The 17,918-nt window shown below is 25.3% G+C and overlaps 1 protein-coding gene across 1 annotated transcript; it reads left to right on the forward strand.

The window, feature by feature from the left end:
- The first annotated feature begins 497 nt into the window (after positions 1 to 497).
- Positions 498 to 16,279, forward strand: LOC112601767 (vitellogenin receptor). Its single transcript, XM_025349544.1, has 30 exons — positions 498 to 556; positions 2,166 to 2,262; positions 2,610 to 2,726; positions 2,844 to 2,974; positions 3,035 to 3,172; positions 3,272 to 3,380; positions 3,446 to 3,601; positions 5,293 to 5,412; positions 5,480 to 5,602; positions 5,702 to 5,917; positions 6,168 to 6,339; positions 6,417 to 6,618; positions 6,749 to 6,946; positions 7,005 to 7,290; positions 7,346 to 7,607; positions 7,713 to 7,912; positions 8,009 to 8,158; positions 8,222 to 8,349; positions 8,425 to 8,755; positions 8,830 to 9,051; positions 9,120 to 9,659; positions 9,802 to 10,044; positions 10,242 to 10,394; positions 10,889 to 11,120; positions 11,185 to 11,425; positions 11,521 to 11,704; positions 13,729 to 13,841; positions 14,728 to 14,891; positions 14,986 to 15,085; positions 16,124 to 16,279. Exons 2-30 carry the CDS (start codon positions 2,181 to 2,183, stop codon positions 16,277 to 16,279), a joined length of 5,469 nt encoding a protein of 1,822 aa, XP_025205329.1. The 5' UTR covers positions 498 to 556; positions 2,166 to 2,180.
- The last annotated feature ends 1,639 nt before the right edge of the window (positions 16,280 to 17,918 follow it).

Below are 17,918 nucleotides of genomic sequence, written 5' to 3' on the forward strand. Positions count from 1 at the left end.
CAATAATAATAAATGGTCCTCATATAGAAGGTAAATGAATATATATAAGTAAATAAATTAATTATGCCGATTAAAATATAATTCAAGATTCTTTTCTTTAAACAATATTAATAAGCAATACCAATATGTATATATATAGGTGTATTAGATAGTGGTGAATATTCACTAGTCACTACTATCATATTCGCACAATATATTACATAATTAAATGATTACAAAAATGACCTAGGTATTACGAATTCCCCTACTTTTGATGTTTAGATAATTTTCCACAATTTATTAATTACTGGTGACGGATATTCATTTTAGAATTAAACTCATAATTTTATTGTTCTGGTAACAACTATTAGGTAATACATTTTTCTGGTGTTAAATTTGTTAAATTATTTTTTTTCTTGCAGGTATCATAGATGAAAACCTATAAATTATTATTTTATTAACAGCAATATTTTGTGTTGTAATTGTCGCTTTATTGATAATTATTTTTGTTTGTGTATTTTTTTATTATTTTCATTTTTATCGATTACTCAATATCTACCAAAAATTGCATTGACAGGTACGTCACACTTAATAATTATCATTCATAAAATAGTAGGTAGGTATCTTATTAGGTATTTATTATTTTGTAAATTTACTTGATTCTTCGTATTTAAATAGTAACGTAGACATAGTGAAATAAATTTGGTTTTTTTTTAAATTTATTTACATCATATAATATTGTAAATATTATAGAAAATCTTGATGAATTCGTTTTTAAAATGTATTTATTAATTTTAATATACACTAATCGTGACTCCAGTTTCGTTAAAGTGTTTTTGCATAAATATTTTATAGAACGTATAATGCCAGTTAAATAATTTGTAACGTCACTTGATTTTGAATAGATATTGTAGGTTAATTACTACCACTTACAAAAAAATATATGATTAAAACTTTATTCGATTTAAAATAGTTTTTAACGTTAGGTATATTTTTACAGATCACTAACACATAATGTTTTGTTATTTTCACTTAACGTGAAATATATAGGTATTAAATGAATACTGTAAATACAAAATGACAGAATTAAATTGAAAAAAAAAATTATCGAAAAATAAATATGTAGATATGCATTCATAATAAAACTTTTGAATTCAAATACAATTTAACAAAACTAGTAGATAGGAATTTTATATATGTATACTGTATAGTTTATATTTATAAAGTAGGCGTATCATTAATATTTTACAAACATTTATTCATTTTAATTAATGCTAATATTAAATAAATAAAATTAGATTTAATGGAAATATCTATTGCAGTTATCTAATTATGAAATATGAATTAATCAACCTCAATACTATTTTCTTAGAAATAATCACATTACCAAGTACCTAAAAATAAATTCTGGTTTCTGAAACAATCGGAATCCAATTAATTCACCTTAAAATTAGATTATTATTTCATTTTTAAATTGGTATTATATTGAATAGATACTCAATTTAAATTATATTAAATATTGTGTAGATATTTAAAATTTAATGGATTTATGATTTTAACTTAAAAGTGCATTAAGTACAGAAGAATTTAAACTCTGTTTTTGTCAATGTGTATTAAGAAGAAATTAATTAATAATAATTATTAGGGATGAAGGTTATCGAACTTATCGAACTATCAAACACATTAAGATTCAAGAAAATCTAACAGTTCGAACTTTTAAAGTTTGTTAGAAATTAATAGTTATTCTAAATCAAATATCTACCTTGAATTTGTATATTTCGAACAGTTTAAGAGAACTCAATTTCGATATCGATACCGATTATACTTAACTACAATTTTTATTTTTAAAATAGCCCTACTATATAAAGTATAGAGAATAGTATTTTCCCGTATTTTTTATATTGCTCTTATTGATTAAAAAAAGATGTATTTTTAATAAAATTAAGATAGATTAATAAAAAAAATTTAAAAGTTCAATTAAAAATTGATTTAAGTTCGAATTCATATTTGAATAGATCGAGAATAAAACGAAGTTTGAATTAAAATTTCAGATCGAGTTTATAAACATTGTACTTAGTTCTACTCATTTCTTATAACTATTAAAATATTAGGTATTATTTATTGTTAATTATAGTTTATATTCTATACACACAATTCAAATAAATTATTTAAAATTATTTCTTCAGGTTATATGGAAAATAATGTGGGAGAATTCTAGAATGTCAATACTTTTTTTGATCTTCTCCTTAATCATTTGCTGCACATCTTCAGAATTTATTGGTAGTAAGTAATAATTTTTGTAAAACATACATAAAATTGTTGTGTCATCATTTAATATATATATACTGCAACCGCACGTGTCTTAAGAATAAGTAATAAGTATATAAAATATTACACTTAAAATTAAGTTCTTACATTACAAGATATAAAGTAGAAACTTTTCTATATCTTTAAATTCTATTATGTACTTTAATAATATATATATATATATATATATTTGTCACCTTGACCCATATAAATAAACGACTAGAATCACCACTTTTCTTAGTTATTTATTACATTTAAAATCAATTCGCTGATTAATATTACCTATTAAATTAATTTTGTGTACCCATATATTATTTTTTTAGATAAAGATTGTAGCAAATACGAATTTAACTGTGGGAATGGTACTTGTATAAATAAAACAAGACTTTGTGATGGCGTTAAGGACTGCAGCGATAATGGCGCTGATGAAGTTGATTGTGGTAAATAGAGTAGTGTCTAAATTCTGCAGCATTGAATTTATATATAAAAAAAATAATAATAAACTTATTTTAAACTTATTTTAAACATAAACTTTAAATTATAACTCATGAATTTAGATTTTATGAAAAATTGTTTGGCGCCTGATTTCTTTAAATGCGACGATAACAGTAAATGCTTACCTATTGAGTTTTTGTGTGACAAGTCATACGAGTGCCCCGACAAGTCTGACGAACATCATTGTCATAATGTATGTATTGAATCTAAAATTCAGAAAAATTATTGTAAATTTTATTACATTATTTTATAGTCATCTCAAACACAATCATGTCTGGAAGGGCGATTCAGATGTTCCGATGGCACTTGCATTCCAAAATCTTGGCATTGTGACAAATTCATTGATTGTCACGATGGTAGCGATGAAGATAAGGAAAAATGCAGACATAAGGTAAAATCATTTTTTTTTTTTTTAGGAGGAGTATTTTCACATTAGAAAGTCCTTGTGTTATTTTATTTTATTCATATTCTATAATTTTGTATGTCATAGGTATCATGTACCAAAGGCTATCTATGCAACAATTTCAATTGCATTTCCAAGTTGTGGAGATGTGATGGAAAAGACGATTGTGAAGATGGTTCAGATGAAACTCATTGCGGTATTAAATGTTTTAATCTAAATAATTATTTTTATAATTCAACCATATATTTATTTTTATTTTAGATATTCAATTGATTGAACCAGAAAAATGTTTGATTGAAGAAAGGAAATTTTTATGTCACGATCATAAAAAATGTATCGACGTTAAAAACGTTTGTGATCATCAAAGTGATTGTTTGGATGCATCAGACGAAGGTGGCCTTTGCAATAATAAAACCGGTATTTATTTCAACATAATGGATAATGATAATATTTAACCGACTATATTTATAAAAAAGAATAACAATATATTATAATACATTTTAATTTATGAATCTAAGTATATTAGAAATATACTTTTACCTCGGCATGGACTACTTGTCTATTTTTCAAATTTTCTGTAAATTTGTAAATTTGCACTGTATTAACATTATTTGTGTTTTGTAAAAGAAAAATGTATAAACAATTTACAATTTTCAATTTTGAAATGCCTATAATTCGCTTTAAAATTAAAATGTATACAAAAAAACCTATACGAGATTCACTAATAATATTTTAATAATATAATATTCTTCAAAAATATTCTTCTATTATTTGATAATATTTTTGATACTTTTGAATTTAATGATAGGTAAATTACTCTAATATTAAACATAAAAAAAATTAGGTTATTCAGGAAATACAATTTTCTATGTTATGAGTGTAAGATAGTGTCGATATACGTGAATGTACCTACCTAGTTCTAGTGTGTAGCTGTAGCATCTTAAAGACGATGCAGTGCATTATTTGTTTTTCTCTTTTTAACTCACGCTGCCACGCGCAACATAGCAAACTTGCGTTAATTTAGAGGACGTCATACCAGCACATGTTATCTCCGTCTTACATACATACCAACATAGCAAATTTTTGTTCTGCAAAATTCATTTTATGTTGTTAGTTTTAATATTAGAGTAAACTTACTTTTTATCAAAATTAAAGGTAAGAATTTAATCTAGGTGTCATCATCACATTGACTTTTATTAATATTTTAATTTTAAAGTGAGTTATGAGTAGGTAGGTATTTTACATAGCTATAACTTAGTTTAAAATTAAAATATCAATAAAAGCCTATGAGATGGCCTAGATAAAATTCTTATCTTTAAGTTTAATAATAGGTAAATTATATTATAATATTAAAGCTAACAAGTAACAACATAAAATGGATTCTGCTAAACGAAAATGTTGGTGTGTTGTTTATATGTAAAACGGAGATTATATATAATATGGGTCTTCTCAAAACCAATTTTGTATTTTTAGATTTAGTATTAAAGTAAATCGATCAATTATAAAATTTAATTAGTACGCATTATATGTCCTCTATTGATTTTCTTTTTACGATATTTCAATTTTTGTGTGAGTTTCTTATTTATGAGTATGCTAAATGATAGATACAGTTTAAAAATATGTACTCTTTTTTGGCTTTAAACTCTAAAATATCGTAAAAAACTAATTTATAAACAAATAATGTTTTTAACTTTAAGTTTGAAGTTTGATAATAGGATAAATCCTCTAATAATAAAACTAATAAAACATGATTGGTTATGTTGTGCGTAAATTTGCTCTGTTGCATGTGAATCAGAAAAAAAAATAAGTAATGCGCCGACATCCTTTTAAGTAAACTTTTTGATGGCTTACAAATAATTGATAGCGGCCGTTTCTTTTTTTCCTTCGAGTACCACCAATATTATATTTTTATAAGTAATAGTTTTTATTAATTGTTGAGATATATTATAATAACGTCATAAACTAATGTATTTAAAAAAAAAATGTAATTTATTATTATAACTTATAAGTTGATAGTGTCAATGTTAGCAAGAGCACTAATTAAAGTCTATAATTTTGACAATCCGTGGAGTTGATATACTTATTTACATTGATTATTAATTTTTTAGGTTTCATAGTTGAATGTAACTCGATAAATTGTTCTGATGCGTTTGAATGTTTAAGAAAACCACACGGTGTTATGTGTGTGTGCCCAAAAGGAATGCATTATTTAAATAATAAATGTTCTGGTAAAATAAAACTTATTAAATAAAATAACTTGATTGAAACTATATTTGATATATACCTAACTAATAGATATCAATGAATGTGATCAATATGGCATTTGTGACCAAATGTGTATCAATTTGGATGGTGCATATACGTGCTCCTGTGAACCAGATTATGAACTAGTAGATAATCATAAGTGTAAAATAAAAGGTAAAGTTTTTAAATAATTAAAACGTTAATAATTAATTTAAATATAGAGTAGATAGTTTTTTTATTTTGTAAAATTTATTAATAACTCTAATTATTTAGGTGAAGATCCTGTTTTAATATATTCATCGTTACGACAAATAAAAGTTTTAAATTTAGTATCACTTAAAATTTATACTTTGTTTGATGATTTGCAACATGCCACTGGAATAGCCGCAGACAAATTTACTGTATACTGGACACTTTTTTTGGAAGGAATGGAAGCTATAGTTAGAGGAAATAAGACTGGGACTAAACCTGAAATTATTGTCGATTCTGGTAAATATGTTAAAAACAATACAAATTTTAAAACTAATTATAAAATTTTTTTATTAAATAGTTTCAATACAGTTAATTTACGTCAGCCTAATTATATAGGTAAATACTAAGTACCTAACTTTTGCAATTAAATGACATAAAATTTAATTTGCGATAAAACTGGCAACGCAAATATTTGTTTATATAAAAATTAAAAATACTATAATATCGATTAATACCTAAGAGCTATGATTATGTGACATGTTTGTAGGTCTTGGGTCGCCTGAAAATCTTGCTATTGATATTATTACACATAATTTGTACTTCACCGATGCAAAAATGAAACATATCGGAGTGTGCAAAAATGATGGTTCAGTATGTACAGTTCTTCATAATAAGAACATAGACAAACCAAGGGCAGTAGCTGTTTCACCTCTGGATGGGTATAATATTATGTTATTTTGATTTAAAAAATAGCTTATTTTATAAATATAAATAGTCAATGTACACATTTTTTCAGTCTCATGTACTGGACAGATTGGGGTGAAAATCCAATGATTGGTCGGTCTGGCATGGACGGGTCTTTACCACAACCGTTTGTTACAAAAAATATACACTGGCCAAATGGTGTTCATGTTGATTATATCGGGAAAAGAATTTACTGGGTAGATGCTAAGATGCAATTAATCGAATCTATTAAATTAGACGCGACTGATCGAAAGGTAAGTTAATAAATATAAATATTATATACGCAGATACGTATACCTATAATATTTTGATGTATTTTTTTTTTTAATATGTACTTATTTAGTTTTCATTATACATCGTTAATGATTAATAATATTATTCTAGGTAATTGTAACGGAATATGTAGATCATCCATTTTCCGTGACTGTGTTTGAGGATAAATTGTACTGGAGTGATTGGACGGGTAAAGAAATAAAAGTATGTAACAAGTTTACAGGTAAAGATAGCAAATCATTAGTCCGTGAAAATAAAAGCAGAGTGTATGGTATGCAAATTTCCCATTCTTCGCTATTCGAGTCTCAAGTATAGTATGATTTTAAATACAAAACTATAAGTTTTCCACACGGATATTAATTTTCAGATGTCGAATCCTTGTAAACAAGCAAAATGTAGTGACATATGCTTATTAGCACCAAAGATAGATATCAATTCTAAAGGATATTCGTGTGCTTGTCCCGATGATAAAACATTATCGCCAGATGGAATATTTTGCTTAGATGAGGCTATACCTCTTACACTTATTGTAGGTACACCAACAAGTATTATAGAAATCGAGCAAGAACATTTAGGCCGCCAAAAAGTTAAGAAAATATCATTGAATAATTATGTATCTAGCATATCCGCAATAACTTATAATTCATTATCTGGTATGTTACCGATATACATTTTTAAGAGTCAAAATTAATATTTTATTATTACAAGGTAACATCATCATCTATGACTCAATATCCAAAAAATTATTTACTTTCGACCTCGTTAAGATGAAATTATCAGATTTATTTGTACCAGAAATTAGTTCCATTAATTCTCTTGAATTTGACAACCGTGGAAACAATTTGTATTGGTGTGATAGGACTAGAAGAACATTGGATGTGCTAAGTCTCTCTACAAAAACACATACTACGATTTTTAAAGAAATTGAAGGTCATGTCCCATTTGCCGTTACTTTAGTTCCAGATAGAGGGTATGTATAACTGTTCAATATTTATAAAATATATTTTATATTTATATTAATGTGTATTATATTTCTAGTTTAATTATATTAAAACATTTATTTCAATCTTTATAGCTTTATGTTTATAGCCATGAAGGAAGATTCTCATATACATATCGATCGAATTGATATGGATGGAAGTATTCAATCTTTAGTTCATATAGTGGAATATGGATTAATAGGAGATGAAATTATTTTACATTTTGATTTGATTACAAGACTGCTGTATTTCACCGACTACAAAAATGGCATAATTGATAGTGTCAGCGAAGATGGTATTTATAATACAAATTATTAAACCGTTATTAATTAACAATTTTAAATTATAAAAAAAAACGTTATAAATTAATTAAATACATTTATTTTGTTAGGAACGGATAGAAAAATTATTAAAAAATCGGGATTTGTAAAAGATATTGTTTCAATTGGTAATGAAATTGTTTGGGTATCTCAAGGTTCAACAATTTTAAATTGGATTAATAATTATGATGAAAATCGAGTATCTAGAGCACTTAATATAGGTAATTCATTTTAAAATTCATTTTATTGCTTAAAATACTTTTATAATTTTATGTATGTAATAGAAAATTGGAAAAGTGATTCAAATTTATGTTTAACTGTGGCAAATGGGATTGACAAACATATTACACACCCATGTCAACAAAATAATGGTGACTGTAGTCATATATGTCTTTTATCTGGGAAAGGAAAGGTAAAATATCTCTTCAATGCAATTTTATTATAATTTTAATGACGCTTAAAAATGTTAATTTTATGGTAAAAAAAGGTATGTGGTTGTCCACCTGGATTGGTTTTATCAAACAATAGCCTAAATTGTACATTATTAGGAGAATGTAAATCTGATGAATACCGTTGTTATACTGGTGAATGTATTTCATCTCATTTCCGATGTGATTTAAAAAAAGATTGTCCTCGTGGTGACGACGAAGACGCTGTTAAATGTTTGCATTACACTGCAAATTCATGTCCAAAATCTCAATTTTTATGTCATGATAAAACAAAATGTTTGGATAAAAAACATTTGTGTGATAGCGTTAAAGACTGTAGTGATGGGTCTGATGAAACAGACTGTATTCCCCAGCATATTTGTGATTTAAGTAATATATTTTTCCAATTATCAAGTGAAAATAAAATTCCTACCAATAAAACAATACACTAATAATATTTTTAGCTAAAGAATATCAATGTACAACTGGTGAGTGTATTCTGCGCCAATTTTTATGTGATGATAATCTGGACTGTGCTAATGGTCAAGACGAGTTAAATTGTCTAAAAAATAGTTGTAATAATATTACGGAATTTAAATGTAATTCTGGACATTGTATTCCTGTAACATGGGTTTGTGATGGTGAAGTAGATTGTTTTGATGGTTCGGATGAACACAATTTATGTGGTAAGCTTTTTTTCATTGGAAAAAAATATATAAATCTATTCAAATAATATCATGATAAATTTTTATAGTTACAAAAAAATGTAAAAATGATCAATTTTCTTGCACTAATGGTCGATGTGTATCTCATAAATTCACTTGTAATGGTTATGATGACTGTGGTGATAGTTCCGATGAAAATGGTTGTCCGCCAAAGCACGAATACATGAAAAAAAGAGTATTAAAAATATGTAATGAAAAAACAGAATTCGAATGTGAAAACACACAAGATCATTGTATACCGATAAAGGCTAGGTGTAACGGAACATCAGAATGTAATAATTTAGAGGACGAATTGAATTGCGGATGCCAAAAATCTAATCTTTTTGATTGTCATAATAAGCGTTGTATTTCAAAAGATTGGTTATGTGATAAATACGACGATTGTGGTGATGGGTCAGACGAAAGTCAAAAAGCTTGTGATATACTTTCTGAACATTTATCAAATTCAGCAGTTTTATCAAAAGATTGTGATGGATATTTATGTCAAAATCAAGAATGTATTCCTTTAGATCAAGCTTGTAATAAGAAAATTAATTGTAAAGATGGTACTGATGAAGGAGATCTCTGTGGTAATACATATTTGTTATACCATTTATGCTTCTACATTAAATGAATAACAAATTAATCAATATAAAACAAATAATACGTTACTTAAGCTTATTCAATGATTAATGTTATAAATTGTTATGTATATTTTTTATTTGATAAAAGGTTTATCATGTAAGCTCATGGATTGTAGTCATACTTGTCAAGAAACTCCAAAAGGTGGAATATGTACCTGTTATCATGGTTATAAAATTGGGCGAGATAGCAAAACTTGTAAAGATATTGATGAATGTGAAAACGATAATTTATGTACTCAGTATTGTACAAATTTGGATGGTTCATATAGCTGTAGTTGTTTAAATTCCGATTATGTTTTGCGTGCTGATAAAAGTTCCTGTAAAGCATTTGGCAAGTATTTGGTTCTATCATGGTAAATAATAAAATATATTTTAGTGGAGCCTATTATTTTTCTGAAGATTAATTTAAAAAATAAACAATTAGATGTATGAGATTGGTAATATAAACAATTAGCTGTGAATTTGTGAGGGGAGTATATACCCAGCTATAACACTCAACTAGGTATATTATTTTTAATTACTTTTTAGGACCCACAATGGATTTAATTTATTCAAACGTTGATGAAATAAGAAGTACTTCTGGTGATTTTAAAGAATCAAAATTACTTTTTTCAATGCCAGGAATTATAGTATCAAGCCTTGATATCGATATTAGAAGAAATCTTATTTATTGGACATCAAGTAATAAAAAATACTTTTTTCAGTATTTAATTTTTATTAATCTAAATAACCTATATGGCAATATAGTAGCTCATTCGACAGTTAACCATAATTATTTCAAAAAAGATTAAAAATTACTTCTTATTCTTAAAAATCAAGAGACGTATATTTCTATTTTTTTTTTTGCTCTGTTAAAATAATCAAACAATTAAGTGATTTTTTTAATTTATTAAACAACTTGTTATTGATTAAGACTATGATTAAAAAAAAAAACAACAAATAAGAAAGAAAACCATGAGGGAAATGGGAAAAAATGTACCTAGTAAATATAATATTAATGAATGTTAAATGTGTTGAATTACGTTATAGATTTCATTTTTATATATTATATTGATGAAAAATTAAAATACTTAATAAAGTAATATATTAAGTTAAATAGAGATTTTGAAATTTATAATATTTTTTTTAAATGTAAAGCGTGAACTAAAATAGATCTACTTTTTAATTATTTTTAGAACAAGCTGGCGTCCTTATTTGCATGGATATGCAACAACAACATAAAGTTTACATGACAGAATTGTTACAGCCTACATTAGTTCGTATTGATTGGCTCACAGAAAACGTTTACTTTGTACAAGATTTTAGAGATATTGTTGTATGTAACTTAAATGCTAAACGTTGTGCTACAATATACAGTGCGAACATCCATACAACAATTATGGCTTTTGAAATTGATCCTCATTCTGGGTAACTTGTTATTTATTTTAAATCGAATATAATTCGAATTATTTTATTTAATTAAAATGTATAGATTAATGTTTTGGTCGGAAACTATATGGGCTATATTGAATACACCTACAACCATAATTAGACAATCTGATTGCAGTGGATACAATGTAAAAACGATAATCCACCAAGGGTTACAATATGTTACTGATTTAGCTATAGATCCAATTAAACATATGGTATATTGGGTTGATCAAGTTAATTCAACAATCGAGAGAGCTAATTACGACGGAACTAAAAAGACGGTGTTGGTTAATGCGATAGAAGTAAGACAGTTAATGCACATCAGGCACTATAATTGTTGAGCTATTTTTGTATACTGTTACTTGTGAGTACTATAAATTAAAAATTATTTAATTAGCATTTACCTGAAAAAATATCATTGTACGAAGACAAACTCTTTTGGACTAACCATGAAACCGGGTTCTCCATTTTTAAATGTAAAGTTTTCGGTACTGAAAATGTCCATTGTGAATCAGTTCCTGTTCAAGTGTTTGCTACCATCGAGATATTCATGATAAGCCAACAGGCCAAACAAAGAAATGGTATGATGATATTATCAACTATTTGTCCTATATTAAGTTAAGGTAGCATAGTTATAAATAATACAATAATAGATTAATTATTTTATCAGTACATTAAAAAAAAAAATTACATTAGGGGGAGATGAAAATTATGTTAAAATATTTATTCGTATCATGAAAGTATGTTAAATGAAATATTTCTATAGAGAATATAAAATTCACCGCACTATTACGACACATAGCGATAGTATTAAAAACGACACCTAGCTTAAACATTAAATTGGGATCTTTTCTGTTTACCGCTTGTATCCTAATTAATTGTGATAGTATATCGCGGGTTGCAACTAATCCATAAAAATTACTTTTTATATTATTATCTAGCATTTTTTTTTTCATTAATTTCAATATTTATTTAACCATTTTTTAAATAATATGTTATACCATTGATTATACATCTATGCTAAATGAAGAACTAAGTCCCCAAGCCCTCCTTCTAATTGCATCTATACCAATACCAATACCATCATTAATAAATCATAATTATTATTTATTAATTACAGTTGTATTTATTATCATTTTCAATGAGACAAACATTTAAAGAGGATTTTTATAATCTAATGTATTTAATATTGATTATTATATTGGCTATAACACTATTGGGCCTGGCTTACCTTTTTCTATTCAAAAAACGCAATACGATTACGCCCAACTAATGAGCACGATCGAGCCCGTTTTACCTTTTTACCTGCATAAAACGTAACACGATTGCGTTCCAATATATATTATATGTGTTCCTAATATACATAACATATACATAATCAGTGGCATATATAGGAATTATTTTTACTATGGGCTAATTTACCATCAGCAAGGTTGTATATACAACTGGAACATTTTTTAGGTGGCCGAATCAGAGTGGTTTTAATTATAACATAAATGATATAAATAGAGGAATTTTAATTTATAAATACATATTTATTATTACATTATACTTCTAGTAAATTATATATTTTCCAAGGTTTTGAAAGGTTTTGATTGGTCGTTGCAATCATCGATCACAGAGACGCAACTAGAGGGGTGCAAAAGGGTCTTAAGCTCCCCTTGGTTCAAATTTAGCACCCTTTATTTTTTTATCCCCAACTATTCTATTATTGTTGTAGTGAAATTCAATGGCTCTGTGAGATATAAACAGTTTTAGCTCCCTACATTTTAGAGTTGCGCCTATGATCGACCATCGTATCAGTCAGAAATAAATGTTATACCTTAAAAGCAACGTAGATACACGCCATAGTCGATGATTTTGTAATATAGTATAACTGTATGTAAATAAAGCAAAATGCATAATAAAATGTTTTGATTGAAACTGAAATTTCACTATAGACCCGGGCCTAAGGGGCCCCCTCTAATATGTCATTGTACATAATATTATATTCTAACAATTTTCCAATATACTATTTAAAAATCGGACTTAGTTTCCCAATATGTATAACCAGGTATTTTAATGCGTGCGCTTGAGCAATCGAGATAATATTTTATTGTTAATATATTGTTAACTTTTATAACTTTTTATAGTATTTTATAATTTATAAATATATTTTTAATTCATTTGTATATTTATTAGTTTTTTTTTTAAATCAAGTTTTTTATATTATTTTAATGTATTGCTACACGTAATTATTTGAATATTTACAATTTTATATAGTCTAATTTATTATACGCTGGAAAGTTTTGAAAGTTTTGTTTATTTTGAAGATATTTAACAATTTTTTATTTAAATAAGAATACTTAAAAATATGTACTAAAACTCAATACATTTTATTCAACCTAAATAATGATATTCGCGTGTAATTCGGAAATACTGATATATATATAATATGTTAAATAATATATAATATATATATATATATATAAAACACATACATATATTGGAATGCAATCGTGTGCACCAATTATATCTACGGCAGCAATAAATAGATAAATCCATAAGTTAAACTAATGTATTAATCACAAATCTTCATAAAAACAATAAAAAAATCATTTTTTAGGATCAAATGTTTGTAATGATGTTTATTGTGATTTTATTTGTACTTCTGGATCAAGAGGACCGATGTGTGTTTGTGGAGATGGATCTCAAGTCGAACCAGGCAATATTTGCGATGTAATACTATATTTAAATAAAATAACCCATGCAATGGATCGCCTACAAGTCACCCGCGTGATAATTTACTGAACGATTATTCACCGCCAACAATTCACCGCGTGTACAATTTTTTCACGATTACAATTAGCCGTGGCAAATTCAATAAATTAAAAAACATAAAAATAGTGTTTGCATATATATGTATTTACATACTGTCCAAAAAAATTAACATTACAATAAATTATTACATAAACAGTCAAACATTTTACTGAAAATTATAGGCTATGCCTCTTAAGTAATCTTCTAATATTCTATTTTGACAATCATCACTAGGATTAGGATTTATATGCAATACAAAATATACATTTGGTTCATTAAAAATATGCAAAAATATCTAATTAATAGTATATACGCTAAAAAATATGAAATATACACTTAAAAAACAAAAAAAATTTTAAATGTATTACACAAAAAATTTACATGGTTTTCTAAATTTTTAAAACTGAACGATATTTTGTTTGACTTTAATATGTTCTTCACTGAGTGTCACATATGATCAAAACGTCTAGTAACAAAATATACCATAAAACATGCATTTTTCGCGTTTTTATAGTCGAAATATGCAATAATATTGCATTTTGTCCAAATATGCAAAAATATGCAAAATAAAATTACTACTATTTATCTCATCATGAGGTGATTACTGATAAAAGCAATAATTAGAAGTTACAAAAAAAACATTGTTGCATATAAATCTTAGCCCTAGTCATCATACACATTTTTTAATCTTTCAAGTCCTTGTATTTTGTACACCTAGTGAATTGTAAATGAGGTGAAATATCTGAATACTTTATGCAATATATAAATGTCTTAATTTCTTTTTTTTTTCATTTACATTTTCCAGGATGCGGGTCATAGAAAATTACCTGTTTTTAAAGATTTAGATTACAAAAAAAATATGATTTCAATTTATATTTCTATATTTTTAATTGTAACGTTGTTATTAGTGATGTTGTATTATTTTCTATTCTATTCCAAAAATAAATCTTTGGGCCATCTAGTATCTAGGTAACATTTTTAATTTATTCAGTAAAAAGATCATAATTTACTTTTTTAGTATACATATCATATTAAATTATTATAACTTATTATATTTGTATAGATTATTTCATCAGCCTTTAACAAATGTCATTCAAGTTATTGACCAGAAAGAAGATGAATTAAATTCAAGATATAATGTTTATGAAAATCCTATGAACGAAGTAATTATCAAAAAGTATTATAAAATACATTTAAAATTCTTAAATGAAATTTAATGTGGGTGTTGTGCAGAGTAATTTCAGTCAAAATTCACAATAAAAACAACTTTCTTTATATATTCTTCTAATGTGATAAATATTTAATTTATCTTAAAGTTAAAAAGTAAAATGTGTAACCGAAATAATATTAATTTTATAGATTAGACATTGATTTTATACATAATAAAATCAATGAGTAGACTAAATAAATAATATTTTAAGCTTTAGGAACGATTCAAAAAACATTTTTTTTTTTTAAATTTCAAATTTTTATATTACATGAATTATAAGTATAAATTAATTTAATGTATTAAAGAGTCATGAAATAAGACATAAATCAAGGAATAAAAAATTCTCTCGTTGGAGGAATTTTGAGCAAATATTTTTTAAATTTAAATTTGTAGCAATTCTATATTTAATACAATATCAATATATTTAGAATTGCACTTTGTTAGTTCAATTAATTAATATTTAACATTTCTTATATATTTTACTTGAATGTATCTAAATTTAAAATCAGATGTATAAACAATTTTCTTTAGAGCAAAATTAATAAACTTTTAACAATATATTATATAATACATAAATTATTTAAAAAAGTAATATACGTATTATGTTTTTGTCCCATTAAATTGCTTTTTAAAATTATGGATAATTGAGTGTAGAATAAACATCTTCCGATAATAGGTAGATCTCTAGCTCGTCTTGTAAATAAAAGATCTAATTATTCCTATGCCAATATGTATAAACTATATTTTCTATGATTATAAATTATGTTACTGTAACATATTTTACTTTTTAATATATTACTTAAATAATTTTTAAAATCAGTTCACAATTTTTACTACTGTGTTTTATTAGAGCCTATGATTTATAGTAAAAGTTGTCTAAATGACAATATAAACAGTTTATTATTTTTATTAAAATTAAGATGAAAAAATATTCATAATGAATTGATGATTTATTGAAATAAAAATTATGTTTAATTATTCTTTATTTTAGGGTGAGTTAATAAAAGACCATGCTTATGGTAGTGAGATCGTCTTAAATTATGATAGTGCACGTTATGTTAATGTTAATGGTTCAGAATTTCAATGCGATTCATCATTTACCGAGTGCGACGAGAACGAGAAAAAAAAACTTATTATGGTTTTATAAGAATAATAAAACTATAAACTTTATGTCTTTATTAAGGATAAATAATTATTTGTTAATTTTTATTTTTTTAAATACAATTTCATTTTATTCGTGTAATACCCACTGCTGTAATATTTACACAATAAATATAATTTGAATTATAATTAAAGCTATGAAAACTTAAACAAAATGTTAACAATTTAAATAATATAGGATAATAACAAATGCACATGGATACAAATAATTTTTGAAATCCCATGTATTTAAACGTCCAAATATTTTAGTTTATTAACTTTTACAATAGTTCCTTATTTTAGATTTGTTTAATTCAAAGTTACCCAGTGGCCAGTGTGTAATAAATAACAGTTACATTAAATTAGTGTGATTGTTTCGATATATTTAAAACTAATAATAACTAATAAGTATAGTTCAATTTTTTTTAAGAAAAAATGTGTGTAATGAAAATGTTAAATTAAATATAGGTACCTAATTGTATTCATATTTTGTATCTATATAGGTATATACATAATTCTTTATATGTTACTCTTAAAATATAACCATAGAATGATCATCCAATTGATTCATTGTAGATTCGAAACGGTGAAAATTAAGCTATGTCAAAAGGTAAATTAGTCTCAATTTATTGTGGTACTTGAAACCATACATGTCATGAACTCATGAATAATGCTAGAATTTATATGCAATATATATATATATATAATAAAATTCATATCGAATTCACCTATATATTTTAAACTATCATTAAGTTAGAGAATTTTATAATTTTCAAAACAAGTTGAATATAGCTTATATACTTGAATATAAGTAGTATGTTAATTTAGTTTAACTTTTAAACAATCCAAAGCATTTTTAATATATTTTTGATTAAAGACAAAATCACTGACTTATGAAATTGAAATGACGAGCTTAAAAAGACAAAGCATTGCGCTATTAATGTATACTACTTACTAAATCTTTATACCTTTATTTTTTTAAATTCTTTAAAACATACATATTTTGTGTTTGTATTGAAAATGTACAATGATAATATGCATTATAATGTAATGGAATAACAAATTAAATATTTAAAAATATGCAAAATAATAAATAAATCATATGCATCAATACGAAGTGATTTTTGGAATAGGTAACTGATCAAATTTGTAAGAGGACAATTTTATAAAAGAATCCTGCTAAAAAAATACAAACAGATTCATACAAACCCTATCCTTACTTATATGTAGGTGAAATTAATCTCTATATTTTTTAATTATACATTTATACAAATATGACAAACGAATGAATAAGAATTATAAGATTGATTACTATTGGTAAGTACTAGAGCTGAACATCATTTTGACGAATCCGGATTATGGATTACAATTATATTATCTGAATTTCAGATCAATCCGTTTTATCCGAATTTAATTCAGCTACACTTTATTGGAGATTAGTAATCACTAATCAGCTATTTTTTCATAACTATACAACATGAATAAACGTTAATTAATTTATCTTTTAAATGTATACTAGAACACCGCTAATTTATTAATTCAGTTGTTAGAATATAATATAATTGACTAATTAGTAATTTCTATTCCATTTGCTGTTACTGACGATATGTAGGTAGGACTTTATTGTTCTGCTTGTCCAACATTCA

The sequence above is a fragment of the Melanaphis sacchari genome, unplaced genomic scaffold (genome assembly GCF_002803265.2).
Source record: "Melanaphis sacchari strain LSU unplaced genomic scaffold, SCAv2.0 Contig7_pilon_pilon, whole genome shotgun sequence".
NCBI classification, from domain to species: domain Eukaryota; kingdom Metazoa; phylum Arthropoda; class Insecta; order Hemiptera; family Aphididae; genus Melanaphis; species Melanaphis sacchari.

What these genes read in the sequence shown, in the direction of transcription:
- LOC112601767 (XM_025349544.1), top strand. Translation starts at nt 2,181, where the DNA reads ATGTGGGAGAATTCTAGAATGTCAATACTTTTTTTGATCTTCTCCTTA. An exon ending in TGATGAAGGAGATCTCTGTG is followed by an intron (nt 9,660 to 9,801) that starts GTAATACATATT and finishes ATTTGATAAAAG; the next exon opens with GTTTATCATGTAAGCTCATG. An exon ending in ATGAAAATCCTATGAACGAA is followed by an intron (nt 15,086 to 16,123) that starts GTAATTATCAAA and finishes TCTTTATTTTAG; the next exon opens with GGTGAGTTAATAAAAGACCA.